The sequence below is a fragment of the Vipera berus genome (assembly GCF_964194415.1).
Source record: "Vipera berus genome assembly, chromosome: 6".
Lineage (NCBI taxonomy): Eukaryota > Metazoa > Chordata > Lepidosauria > Squamata > Viperidae > Vipera > Vipera berus.
This window is the reverse complement of record NC_138208.1, coordinates 61,991,124-62,006,138: the sequence shown is the minus strand read 5'-3', so window position 1 is coordinate 62,006,138 and position 15,015 is coordinate 61,991,124. Positions and strand designations below refer to the sequence as shown.

At 37.8% G+C, this 15,015-nt stretch overlaps 1 protein-coding gene across 1 annotated transcript in view; it reads left to right on the top strand.

Annotated features, from left to right (window-relative positions):
- Nucleotides 1–15,015, top strand: part of CACNA1I (calcium voltage-gated channel subunit alpha1 I) — a gene marked incomplete at both ends in the record, with an annotated part of 359,559 nt that overhangs the window by 332,522 nt on the left and 12,022 nt on the right. The window contains 6 exons of the mRNA XM_081330234.1: nt 163–296; nt 2,257–2,327; nt 7,832–7,910; nt 10,619–10,740; nt 12,174–12,494; nt 13,074–13,220. Coding sequence (XP_081186360.1) covers nt 163–296; nt 2,257–2,327; nt 7,832–7,910; nt 10,619–10,740; nt 12,174–12,494; nt 13,074–13,220 — 874 coding nt within the window. The remainder of the gene's footprint in view (nt 1–162; nt 297–2,256; nt 2,328–7,831; nt 7,911–10,618; nt 10,741–12,173; nt 12,495–13,073; nt 13,221–15,015) is intronic.

Below are 15,015 nucleotides of genomic sequence, written 5' to 3'. Positions count from 1 at the left end.
ATTTATTTCAATTTTTAAAATTGGCTTACTTGATTAATGCAATATTCTAAATAACCTATTCATAACCTAGTTTAGATTTTTTGGAAAAAAAATAAAGAAATAACTGGATTCCATCTTTCATTAAGGCAGAAAAGATGTCTTATTTTCTTCAATTTCTTAAAGGTGGAACCAGCTAGATCTAGCTATTGTTCTGCTCTCAGTCATGGGAATTACTCTGGAAGAGATTGAAATCAATGCTGCCCTTCCAATCAATCCCACCATTATCCGCATCATGAGAGTGCTTCGTATTGCCCGAGGTAAGAGGAATAAGAATAACCTGACTTATAGCTATGTTTTGGGGAACAATCCATCAGCAGAAGGATAGCACTGAGATCCTGATGTTTATGTCATTAGTTAGTATCTGCCTGGCTGGTCTGATCCGGCAGGACTAGTGTACACGAGTTCCATCAATTAAACAATACCATTTTTGGGACCCTGGAAGTTTGCCTTCTCTGTAACAGTGCCTACCCTCTGAAATGAGGTTTTGCTGAACTTCAAATGGCCTCCACCTACTGCCATTTCAAAGGGCCCTGATGACATGGCTCTTTACCCAGGCCTTTGATGAGGATCACTGATACCCATTTTCTTTCTTTTCCTGCTCCTATCTGGGTTTGGGTTTGTTTTTTTTAACCTGAACTCTTTCTTTCTTATTTTTTGTTCTATGTTGCTTTGTTTCTTGCTTTTAAATGTTTTCAACAATTCCCAAAGTGCACAGAGGTGTTGACTGTTATTTCCTGTATATAAACAAAAATTGTGCAGACACAGCCATCCATGATTATATAATGTGGTTGGATTCATACTTCTTAACCTGATAAAATGGGTTGAATTGCTGAATAAATAAATCATGTTAGGGCTTAACACAATGGCATTGTTCAACAATATACTGAGAAAATGCCTAGGTTACCATAACTAGATCAAGAGGCTCTTCAGTCACTCATGTCTTAGTCACCTAAGTGCTTGACTATTGCAATGCATTCTGTTGTGACTGAAGACCACTTAGAAATGTATACTGGTCACGAATGCAGCAGTGCAGGCAGTGATGGACTTGCCTTGATATGCTTGTGTGTCAATTCTGCTCTGCAAGCTGTCCTGGCTGCTGATCTGCTTCAATTTATGTTGCTGGTTATAGACCTATAAAGCCTTACATGGCCTAGGGACTAGCTGTTTGAGGAACTGTCTATCTCAGTGGTGGGATTCAGCCAGTTCACACCAGTTCAGCTGAACTGATAGCTATTTTTTTGTTGCCCAGGCCCAGAATGGCCTTCTGGAAGCAGCATCCACACAGAGAACCGGTTGTTCCCGTATTTGAATCCCACCACTGGTCTATCTCCCATGATATCTGGCTAGCCAATATGAACTGATAGGGTTTGTGCTTCAGGCCACTTCAATAGCATCATCTTTTGGGAGCCAGGAAGTGTGGCTTCTCTGTCATGCCTTCTGCCATCTGGATTGAAATTCCTCTACAATTTGGCTGACTCCCATCCTATAGCATTCCAGGGAGATCTGCCTCTTTTCCCAAACCTTGGATTAAGATGGCTGGAGTCCCTTGTGAGTCTTGTTGTTGACTGGATTTGCCATCTTGTGTTTTATCTGGTTTTATTTTTTTATGTTACATTGTGACCCAGCCAGAGTTGTTTGGAGTTGGGTGACATCTAAATTGAATAAATTCATTCTATTCAATTTCATTTTTATATTGTATTGTATTTTGAGCAATAGTTTACATAAAGAGGAACAGAGCTAAACAAATAATTATTTTATTTATGTATGTATTTATTCAGTTTCTATAACTGCCATCTTCGTCAATGACTCTTGGTTGCTGACAATTAAAAAAATATTACAATAAAGACATTAAAACATTTTAAAACAATAAAAAACATCTGCAATAAGTATACATATCAGCCAAGATACTTAGCTAGTTAACAGCCAGAAAGTGGGGCACTTGGCATATTCTGCATCCATGACTCCCTACATAGAGTGAGTACAATTTCTAATTATCACTAGTTAGAATCTGAAGCAAAAAGTAATTTTAGATTCAAATTCTTGTTAGCTCTAACATAATGGTGTACATTTCAAATTGACCACAGATATTCATTTCTACATTCAGTAGAAGATAGCCCAACAACAGAATTAATCTTTGATCTGCTGCTCCGGAGAAAAACAAAACAGTATTTGTTTCCCCAGCAATTAGTTACTGCTTGCCTTGCTTTCTCTTGATAGTTTTGAAACTTTTGAAGATGGCAACTGGGATGAGAGCTTTATTGGACACTGTAGTGCAAGCTCTGCCACAGGTAAGAAAACTTGTTTTTAAATATAATGCTGCATATATTCTAAAGTTGAAGAATATAAAATACTTAGATCAGAAATTTCTAAGGCTACCCTATGTGAGAGCAGAAGTGGGAAAGAATTTTGTGTACTACATATTAGTAAATGAACTGAGTTAATTTGCAGCTATTGGACTAATAAATGGATTAAAATAACCTGTGCTGCACCTCACACCCTCCCCAGTTTTACCACATCTGTTGCACATCCATCCTGTGCTGCATCTGTCACACATCCCGTGCACCTCTCCAATTGGTACTACACCTCTCAGACATCCCCTCACTCCCTCATACACCCTCCCTGACCCCCCACCTTACCTATCACGCACCCACTCTCTTCCTCCTCTGCTTCCGTTGTGCCTGTTGTGCAACATCTCATTCCTTCTCCCACCCAGCAGCAGCCATTTATCTGCATGCCAGTTTCCCTCTGACTTTGGTTAAGCAATCCAATCACACTTTAAGATCTCCTCACTTAGTGACAGAAATTCCAGGCCCAGTTGCTATCATAGGTCAAGGACTACCTTTAATAGCTTATAAAGCTCTACCTTACTCTAGTACAAAACCACTTGAAGCAGAGGCCTCTTTCAAATCTTATGTAAGTAGCAATGCAGCTGATCCAGCATGCCCGCTACAAGAAGTCCTTGCTTAGCAACTGCTTGTTATCATGGTAATAAAAGTAACTTTAAAATATATCCTCACATTTACTACTTTTGTAAAGCAAAAGAAATCTGAAATAGGATCATAAGCATTGTTACACTTTCACTTAGCAACCACTTAATTTAATAATCAAATTGCTAGTCCCAGTTGTCACTAAACAAGAACTACCTGTATGGTGATTCAACTAAGCAAATATGCATTAGTTCCAGGCTCTTTCATTCTACAGTTTAGGATAAGAAACTCTACTTAAGTAATTAGCACTTATTCCCTAGATTCTTTGATTCACTTAGGCCTCATTGAACAATGTTTTTACAGCATTAAGTAATTCTGCTGCTATTTTCCTTATTTTGTTTCTCTTTTTCTCCCTTGGGTTGGATGTTCTTTTCATTAACAGTCCATTGATTTTGTTCTCAAAGTAAATGCTAAAAATATAAATAATACCTCTTAGTTTTGTGTCATATATTTAAAATTCTCAGAATTTGATTTATTTTGATGAGCACATGCCAGGGAACAGGGGAAAGTTGCTGAGGTCATCATTTTCTCCCCAGAAGCTTTGCCAATACTTGCATCCACTATATGCATTTCAATCTACTCAGATAATGAAGATAGTTTAATTCGTCTACCAGATGAGGCAAACTACTAATATTAGCTAATGCTGCATTTAAGAAAAACAGTTTGATAGAGTGGGGATGGCACCAAGCTACAAACTGGGAGACCATGAGTTCTAGTCCTGCCTTAGGTATAAATCCAGCTAGGTGAACTTTGGCATCACTTTCTTTCAGCCCTAAGAAAGAGACAATGGCAAACCACTACCAAAATCTCTCCAAAAAAATTGCAGGAACTTTCCAGGCAATTGCTACAGTCAACACTAATTTAAAGGAACCAGAAAAATGCTGCATTTACCTAAAAGAAAGAGAACAAATTGAATTTAAGATGATCCTTTTAAAAGAAAGAATACATATAAAAAGTTTATAAATGCAGACGGAAATTTGTTTCCTTCACTTTGTCAACCAAGAGTGCTATCTCCAGCTAAAATCAGTTTTAGAGATTCCTTTTTCTCATAAACAAGCACAGGTGTAACTGGTTAAGGGGAAAAAAGAGAAACCAGCCATTTTTAAGGGTTAAAAATGGTAACATTTGCCAAATAAGCAACTGTTCTCAAGCAGTGGTGATGTTTTATTTATTCTTGTCCCAAAGAAAAGAGTTTGTTAGTGAACGTGGCAGGTAATGTATTTCTTTGTGCATGAGAGAAAAATAGCACCTTTAGTCAACATAAAGTCCTTGTATGATCTTACTTCTTATCTTCAATACAATGCCATACAATGTATTATGCTTCTGTAGTCAGGCACATTTTGGATGTGTTGGGACTCTCTCCCAAGGAGCAGAAATTTTGGCCCATCTGAATGGCACCAAGTAGGTGAAACCTGGTCAGTACAGGGCACTAGACCTGACCTATGAGAGTCTAAATGGTCACCAAGTCACTCATTTTTCATGATGAAAACAGGGACTGCCGCACAATTTACAAGTGAGAAAATTGTGATAGTTTTCCCTAATTCTGAATTGTGAATGTTTAAAAAAGAATTATTTTTGATGGAGTAATCATCAAATTACTACCTTCATTTTACACAAGAAACAGTAGTAAGAAATAGTTGCCCACCATCATTTTAAAAATCATCCTTGCATGATACCAAACTATAAAAGTACATTTCCCAAATGTCTTTGTGAATCACTTCATAGACATGTTGGCTACCTATGTCCACACTCCTCACATTACACAATGTTTATTCCACTGTAATGCTGTTAATCATTTCACATAGCAGATAATATATATGTAGCCTAGTTTCCCAAATTTAATGTGTTCTAGATGTTATGGGATTACGAGTCTCAAAATTTTTACTGGTCATGCTTGTTGAAATATTGGGAGTTATAGTTCTACTACTAGATCACAAGAGTATCAAGTTTGAAAAAACTATCTGTCCCTTTTTTCCAGGAAGACTTTTAAAAGTGATTTCAAATATTATTAAGGGCCGTGGGAGTAGAAATGTGTGATTGCTTTTTATTGTATGCTATCCAGAGTTGCTGTAGATTTGGATGACCTTGCAAATTTCTAAAAGGGAGGGAAGGACATTGTTCTGAGTAATGTATAAATTTGCATTGTCAAAGAACTGCTATTAGAAATAGCAATAGATTCTCCAAAATCTTTGTATGGTCTAAAAAACAAATATAGGAGCTGGTATGCAACCACTGTGTTGAAGCCAGAGATTAACTCTTTTCTCCCTTGCTATTCTCCTGCTAAAAAGCATTCACACACTATGCACTACACAGCTGCTATTAGCTATGGATTAGATTATCATTAGAAGGTGGGCAGTTTCCTATAACTATTATACCTGAATATTTAGAATATGTAGACCCAGTGGCTAATACTGTAACAGAAGGTGTAGAGAGGGCAGATACGATTTCTGTTGGGGAAATAAAAGGAAGGAGACATAGAAAAGCTTAAATCCCTTTTTCTCCAGGACTGCAATTTCAATTCAAATTGTTTCCAACCTTCTTATATATCATACCATGTTTGTTTTGATTGTCAACTACTATTTGTATTTATTCTTACTTTAAAAACAGAAAAATTCAGTTGGCATTTTATATAATGTTATGAATATTATGCATATTAGGTATGCCACTGAAAATAAATCTACAACAGAGCTTAGATTGCTAAATCAAGATATAATTTCAGTATGTATCTTACTTTCTTTTTTTAAGCAGCTACCACTTGTTTTATACTTCCCAGAAATCTTAGGCAAGATATATCATATTTTACTCTTTAGGCTAGTAATATTAGTGCATTGATTTTACTTTATTCTATTTTTAGTATTTTATGGATCCAGAAAAATGTAATTTAAATCTTACTAAAAATTAACTTAATAAAAATACAAAACTACTACAACAGGACCAACATCAAACAGTCAGAACATCAGAGCAATTATCATAGAGCCTTGGTGGAGCAGTGGGCTAATGCCTCCTTAAGTAACACCAGCTGCCTGCAATTAGTGCAGGTTCCCATCCCACTAGGCTCAAGGTTGACTCAGCCTTCCATCCTTCCGAGGTAGGTAAAATGAGGACCCAGATTGTTGGGGGCAATAAGCTGACTTTGTAATAATGCCGCTTGGGGGGTGTATGAAAGCGCTAATAAGCAGGCATATACACAGAATGAAGGCTACTGCTAAAGCTTGTAAGCCGCCCTGAGTCTTCGGAGAAGGGCGGGATATAAATGGAATTAAAATAAATAAATAAATAAATAAATAAGGATGGAATCTCAGAGATGATAAAATGCTCTGATTCCACCTCCTGGGAATAAATACAGCATTTATAACCGTTGCCTTCCCATTCCTGGTGTTATGTACTGGGCTTGTGGTGATACACCACGTGCGTTGCTGGAGCAGCTAACAGCTCTCCAGCAACCCAGACTAGCTGTCTCCTGTCCTGCAATTGGCTAGCCCCAGGCGGCAAGAGTGGGTTCAAACCTATTGGCTGCTGCCTAGGGGCTAGACTATATATATTGTGGCTGGTTGCAGCCCAAGTTTCAGTACAGTTCTAGCAAGAATAAAGTATGAGTTATCCTGTACTCAGCCTCGTGTCGTCATTCCTGCACCCAAGAGCCCACTACTTAACACCTGGGCTCCAGGAAAATCCTCAAGGCTAGGTTTTACCATTGTAAAAACTCTTCTTAAATTATCAGCATGTGAAAATTGTGTTTTCTAATGCATGAATCCAATTGCTCCAAGAACTCTAAAAAGTACAGTGCCTTACTCCTTTCTAAAGCATTTAATAAAATTACATTATAGGCACTGCAAAGATGAAGCCATAGTTAAGGCTGTGCTATGAGCTTTACTCAAGGCAGCAAAAACAATGTTCTACATTTAAGTGATTAGGCTGAATTTTGTGGTTTTGTACATTGACTCTGCAGGGGACAACCAAATTATCCATAACATTATGATTCCCTGCAATTTAGAACAAAGCATTTCAAAATTAAATCTCTCTTCCCATCTATCCTCTAACCCCTTTGGTTTTATGTCTGTTTGGAGCATGTTCCCATGTGAAAGTGTATAACCACATGATCCTCAGTTTGTCAACTACAATACCTAGCAGACAGGCACATGTGATGGACTTCTGAAAACTGCATGTTATTCATTTTGGGAAACCGTTTTATAAGAAGCTACTAAGGAAGCCCACCTTTCAAAATAATAATATATTATCAACACATTTAGAGTTCATTTAGCTGTTTATTGCTCAAGCCTATAAACAGAAATCTTCTCAGACTGACAGTTTGCATCTGGATAAAACTAGATAAGGTTCAACGGCATTTGGGGGGGGATCAGACTTCATCCTCTTGTGCCCACATAGGGATTCCAGCCTAATTCCATGTTTGACTCCTCGTCCTAGCTCATCCCATCTCTCTCCAACATTGAAGGGGATAGATCAAAAATTAAATTTGATTTAATTTCATATGAATTTTCATTTACTTATTTTTTCCTTATCACACTAAAACGTACAATTTGTTAACAACTTTCACCCAAACTTTTTGAGCTGTGTGCACCTCTGGAACTGTATGTTGTATGTCAAACACAACTTTTAGTGTTGTGTTAAGGTTTTTTTCCAGCTTCTTTTAAGCATGATTTGAATTATCTAATTTTATTGTCTGATCCTGGTGAACATTTGAACTGCCAATTGTGCTAATTCATCTGTTCAGTCTCTTTTTCTTTTTTTTCAACATATCTTGTGGATCCTATGAATTATTTGACATTAATATGATTTACTTACAGGTTGGGAATCTTGGACTCCTCTTCATGCTCCTTTTTTTCATCTATGCTGCTCTAGGAGTAGAGCTTTTTGGCAAACTTGGTAAGTTTTCCAGCATAAAGGTGTGTCATAGAGAAAAGCTGGAATCACTAATACCAATTACATCACCCACACCTACACAAAAAGGGAGGAATTACCAAAATTATATGCTAATTGAGCCTTGGTGGAGCAGTGGGCTAATGCCTCCTTAAGTAACACCAGCTGCCTGCAATTAGTGCAGGTTCGAGTCCCACCAGGCTCAAGGTTGACTCAGCCTTCCATCCTTCCGAGGTAGGTAAAATGAGGACCCAGATTGTTGGGGGCAATTAAGCTGACTTTGTAATAATGCCGCTTGGGGGGGGGGGTGAAAGCCCTAATAAGCAGGCATATAACATAGAATGAAGGCTACTGCTAAGCTTGTAAGCCGCCCTGAGTCTTTGGAGAAGGGCGGGATATAAATGGAATTAAAATAAAAAACTAATAATTTAGAAATAATTCCTATGATTTAAATAGAAATCTAATGCACCTTGAGGGCAGTAATTAGATTACTTACATACATGCATGCCAGCTTGTTCTGCTATCTGGGTGACTATTTATGGGTAATATCAAGAGCCCTGCTCTCCTTTCTTGTATATTTTTAAACTGGATTCCAGATAGACAGTCATCCATATCAAACAATCTTCAAATAAAGGATTGTCGTTTGTAATTTATAGTTCATGGCTGCCATAAATGGAAAATTCCAATAATATGTTTTACTTCAGCTGAATGATCTGAGTTTATTTCTGATTGTTTTCATCTTATTAAGAAGTCTAGCATGACAGGAATTCCTCATGCTTATTGCCCACCATTAGTCTACATATTTCCATTGATATTGTGCAGGATAGATCATTATTTAATGTCTGCAGGCAATTCGTGTTTTTCTTTCAACTTCAGAGATATATAATTTTGTTGTCTTAATCTTCAAGGCATTTCTAATATTGAAAAAGAATAGAATTTCCTTTTCCAGTTTGTCTTATCTGTATTTTTTCTTTATGACATCTACTTTCCTCATGTCTTTGTTTTGTCACATGGTTACAAAGCACTTGTAACATGAGGGATTATTAAGGAGAATTAAATTAAGAAAAAAATCATCTTTTTGTCCTTCAAGAGTAGTTTATTTTAAAACAGCTAAATAATAATAACCAAGGAACAAGGAGTTAATGGGTCTTAATCCCACCAAATCCCATTTTATAACCTACTTTTCAAAAATCCAGGGCCAAACCTATATAGTTATAATAGCTTTAATTCATCTCTTTATAACCTATTTGCCCTTGGTGATAATGATAAGATTTTGCAGTAATTGAAGTAAACATGTGTATAAGAAACTAAGTACCACTTTGGACTTGATTGCCTCATTATTTTCCTCTTTCTGTTGAGCTGCTTCTGTCTCCACTCCACTCAACCACATTTTGGCTTGTGCATTGAGAAAGCAGCAACAGAAATAGTCATTTGCTCATGTCTTTGAGTCCTCCAGATCCAGGAGTTACAATTTTTCCATATTTGTTCTGAATGGGGTGTCATTACCTCATTCAGACTTCGTGTGCAATCTGGGGGCTCCTACTTGATGAGCAGGTGGCAACTGTGTCCAGGGCTGCATTTATACAACTGCACCTTATCTGCCATTTGCACTCATTCTTGGACCAGGTGGCCCTACCCATGGTCACTCATACCTTGATCACCTCCCAATTGGTCTATTGCAACACATTCCACATGGGGCTGCTCTTGAAAATCATCTGGAAGCATCAGTTGGTCCAGAATATAGCAATGCAGGGAGTTATGGACACATCTCATTATGCCAATGTAGACCACTACTCTACAAGCCTAACTGGTTTCCAATAGGCTTCTGGATATGCTTCAAGGTGCTGGTTATCACTTTAATACCCTACATGGTATAGGACCAGGTTGAGGATTGCCTTCTCCCAAGAATATCTGTCCACCCCACATTCTCCACAGGGAAGACTTGCTTCAGGTTCCATCTTTTAGATCTTGTCATCTTATGGGATCTAGAGGGCATATCTTTTCTGTAGTTGCTCCTGTTCTTTGGAACAATCTCTCTACCCCCTCTGTGACATACAAGAGGCTCCAGTTTTCCTAACCTTTAGGAAAGCCATTAAGACCTTCTGCTAGGGCATTTGGAGCCAATTGAGAGTCTCCCCCACCCTTTTGATTATTCTGTTATGTGTTGGTTTTATTTATATGTTATATTGGGTTATTGTTATTGGTTATTGGGTTTTTCCTTTATTGTTTTTATGCTGGATACTGCCCAAGTCACATTGTTTGACAGGCTTATAAATCTTGAAATAAATTAGAATTTGAATGGAAGTTCAGTCACTTATTTTGGTCACTCTTCCTAGTTTTAACAATGTGTTTGTTGATTGCACACATGTGCTAATAGTTTATTAATTCCAAGGAAACATATTCTTTAATAAGTGGAATCTAAAAGCAACAGAGAAATAAATTTTGGAGAAAGAGAGGGAGATTGCAAGGCAGATATGTGGAAAATAAGACCCATTATTATTTGAAGTCAGCTTGGTGTGCATTATAGATTGCATTAGGAAGGAATTGGTGCATTTTGCAAAAATGTAAGGGTAACTTCTCATCCTGGTTCTTTTAGAGGTAATCATTTGTTGATTGGGCCATTCTTCTATCTAGATTTGCATATAAAGATGGATTATAATTTATAAACTGCCTTTTCAAACTTATATTTCCATGTTTAAATCCCTTCTTTCCAGTCTGCAATGATGAGAACCCATGTGAAGGAATGAGCCGCCATGCCACCTTTGAGAATTTTGGAATGGCCTTTCTCACACTTTTCCAGGTCTCCACTGGTGACAACTGGAATGGCATTATGAAGGTAATTGAGACATGTTTTGTGCTCTCTTGAATAGTGTTCTGAAATGGAAACAGATCTGCATTTATTAAAATCAGGTAAGATGAGTCAGGATTGAAAGAGAAATTATCCAAATTATGACTACAAATGTCTGGCATTACAAGAAGTGTTAGAATGTTATTGATAATGATAGACAGAACCTGCCACGATACATCTAGCCCATCATTTGGGGGGATGCTATGATTTTTTTTTGCAATATTTTTAGAGTTTGTACAGAGTGTGAATTCCTGAAGAGGCAAGAGGGAAGGGAAGGGATAGCATAGGGCTAAGACACCACATAAACCGTTATTCTTAAAGCATCATATAAGAGCTGTGGCAATGCAAATCTTTTTATGGCTACATTAAATTTAAAGAATATTGAGCCTGGCAAATCATTTGAGGAGATGCACAACAGACAAAGTGCCTCTATGAATCTGTTCCTCTAGGCCATAAAACAGCCTCAGCTGTTTTTAGATTTTGAGCAGTTGCTTGGAGCCCCTAGAGCTCCATGTGCTTCATCAAAAGACATTTCCACTGGGATAGCAACAGTGAACAATCTTATTAAGTAATGTTTAAAATATAACATTTTGGTAGCAAATGGATTTTGAATACTGTGCTAATACAAAATTAGACCAACTCTTCGAACAAAATGTTGTGATTTGGCTAAGACAACACTCATAAATTCTGTGTTTCATCCAGTGGCGGGATTCCAATAGGTGAACAACCAGTTCTCTGTGTGAATGCCACTTCTGGAAGTCCATTCTGGGCCTAGGCAGCAAAAAATTAGCTACCGGTTTTGCCGAACTGGTGCAAACTGGCTGAATCCTACCACTGGTTTCATACAGATACTCTTATTATTTTGCTCAGTAGGATCACTGTCCCATATCTGTCCTAATTTGGACCAGTGTAGGAGAATATCGAACACACATAAGTAGGCTCTTCAAAGTGACAAGTTGGTGTAGTTTTTAGTCACTAAAATATTCACATTTCATATTAAATATTGAGTACTATAAAATACATCTCTCAAAATGGAAAATACTTTGTCTCAATAGAATATTGGGACGTGGGACAGGGATAAATATGTCATTGCCGCATTAGTTTCTATTCATGTGTACTAAGATAAAAAGGAATATCATTTTGTAGTTAATTGGGACTTACTGATATGACAGATTTCTTGTGGATCCAGAAAGTGATAAATTAATGAAGTTGGAGCGAGAAAATTATGTGTCGGAAAATATCATACATTAGGAGTCTTGAGTCTTGTTTAAATGTTTTGTTTGAGAAAGCAGCTTCATTTTTTAAAAATAACTTCTCCCTTTTCTCTGTGTTTTGTGCTTGTGTATGTGTGTTGTATGGGGAGTTGTTTGGTTTTCTTTCTTTTTGTTTTTCACTTTTTTGGCCTAACTTAATTCCTCAAGGATACACTACGTGACTGCACTCATGATGACCGGAGCTGCCTGAGCAACCTTCAGTTCATCTCTCCGCTCTACTTTGTTAGCTTCGTGCTCACAGCCCAATTTGTCCTCATCAATGTTGTAGTAGCTGTCCTTATGAAGCACCTAGATGACAGCAACAAGGAAGCACAGGAGGATGCAGAAATGGATGCTGAGATTGAGCTTGAGATGGCACATGGATTGTGCCCTCAAAGCACTAGCTCACTGAATCCTGGACAAGATGGAGGAGGTGGGAGAAAGGACTCTGAAGGACATCTATGCATGACATGTTACTCTCCAGCACAGGTAGGCGGAGCATTTTTCCTTGCTGCTAACAAATTTGGGAGAACAAAGATAGCTTAGAAGAGTGTGGAGAGTTATGATAGGGGAAAAAAATAAACATCCTGTGACTGGCAAAGAGTCAGTTCTAGGGTAGGAGTTCAAATTTTCATCAAGTCAGAAATTAGAACACCAATTAGTGCTGAATAGAATGAAATATGGATTTTATAAGAAGTTGAAAAATAAAATTTAAAAAGATACCATGAGGCAGGCCTAAGGTACAATAGTGGAAATACAGCAAAATTATTTTGCAGAGTAACTGGAGGAACACCTGTAAAGGTTCTATAGCAAATTTCAGTGGTGCTTCTCTGCCCAATATCCATCTGAGCCCCTTCATTTTACATCCTTGTATAGGGCCATATTCTGCCTCATTTACTCATATTCTGTAGGAATGTACACTCAGATGTGACAATTTGCTACAGAATTAACCAGTATGAGTGAAAGTGGCAGAAGACAGCTACATTATGCAAAAGAACACTAAAACAAGCAAAAACATGGAATTCTTAAAATAATGTTTCCCATCCTCCCCCCTTTCTTGTCCCCTAGGAGAACTTATGGCTGGACAGTGTGTCTTTAATAATTAAAGACTCCTTCGACGGGGAGTTAATGATCATCGATAACCTATCGGGCTCCGTCTTCCATCATTACTCCTCGCCGGTCATGTGCGAGAAGTGTAACCATGACAAGCAAGAGGTAACCTGCGTGCGAGGATACGGGAGGGGACATCCCATGCATTTCAGAACACACACATGCACACTAAGCACAAGGTCTTCTTGGGATTGTCTCCTAGTTATAGATAATTTTGATATACATTTTGCCATTAACATGCTTTCCTGAAGGCATCTAGTTCAAAGGAGGAAAGGCCTATTTGTGTTAGCCGAAGGCTGAGTGGAAAGACATCTAGATTGATAAGGATAGCTGGAAAAAAAACCCTTTCATCATTATAAAAGATGAGATATAGCATTAGCTCTATAGATAATACAGTATTCTGTTTTGTATATTGTTCACTGATTTGTAAAAGGAACACAGTGCATTGTTCCATGGTTTTCAAGGATTGCAGAGTACTTTTAAATGACATGCTTAGTTTTGAGTAGAACTCTTGTTTTCTGGTATCTAAGAAGTACTCTAAAACAGTAGAGTTTAAGGTAAAATCACTTTAAGTTTTTAAAATGCTGACTACCATTTTATTTTGTCTTAGTTTTGAACCTTTGGATCCTCTTTTTAATTAAATTGCTAGTGGAAGGTGCAGGAAATGGAAGTAAAGAGATTTCTTACTGAGTGATGGTTGTAAGGAACTACAGCTTAGATAGTCTGAATCAAACATTTTTGCATATCTTAGCTAATAGAATCATTCATTGACATTCTTTGAAATTATTGTGAAAGTTTTAGTTGCATAGATTTCAGAGGGCAGAGAAGTCCAGTTGAATGTTCACAAGAATCTCATTAATACTGTAGATACTTGGCTAATAGTAAAGCTAGGGAAGTTTATATCTTGGTCTAAGTATCATGGAGGCTGGCAATATCATGTTTATTCAATTGTAAGTATACAATTAACAGTTTTCCCCCATCTCCCACTACAATTCCTTCCTTTACAGCTTCACAATGCTAAGTGAGCAAAGCATCACACTCAATGCATTAAGAAAGCCACTTTCTTTAAAAGACTTTCATGGCTGCCACAATTATTTGCATACATAGATGATACTTCCATTGGAATCACCAGCAAAGTGACTGTGCATACACAAGTACAGACAGCAACTGGAATGACCTTCAAAACTACCATCCAACAGTGGTGGGATTCAAATATGTGAACAACTGGTTCTCTGTGTAAATGCCACTTCCAAAAGTCCATTCTGGGCCTGGACAACAAAAAATTAGCTACCGGTTCTGCCGAAGTGGTGCAAACCAGCTGAATCCCACCACTGTATCCAAGTCTTTCAAAAGAATTCAGGACCTCAGCCCTTCCCGAAGTATCAGTGTGCTGAATCTCTTTCATTAATTTATATAGCCCAAATATTATATAAATTACTATACTGTCAAAAAGAAGTTTGCCAAGATAAAAAGTATTTAATCCAAGAAACTCTTCATACCAGCAATATATCTGTCCAATGCATTGCATCTCATTGGCCCACTTTTATAGCTTATCTGCCATGATACTGGAAAGATAAGGGTAAAGGTAAAGGGTCCCCTGTAGATTTTATTCTGCTAGTCATTGCCTTCTATAAGGGGCAGTGCTCATCTCCATTTTAAGACCATTGAGCTAGCACTGTCCAAAGACATTTCCATGGTCATGTGGCCAGCATGACATCACAGAGCACTGTTACCTTCCTATTTATCCACTCACATTTGAATGTTTTCAAACTGCTAGGTTGACAGGAGCTGTAGCTAGGACAGGAGCTCATCACATCACATGGCACCCTTGTGTTGAACCTGGGCTGCCAGCTTTCCAGCTGATAAGCCCGCAACTTAACCACTGAACTACCTCGCCGCT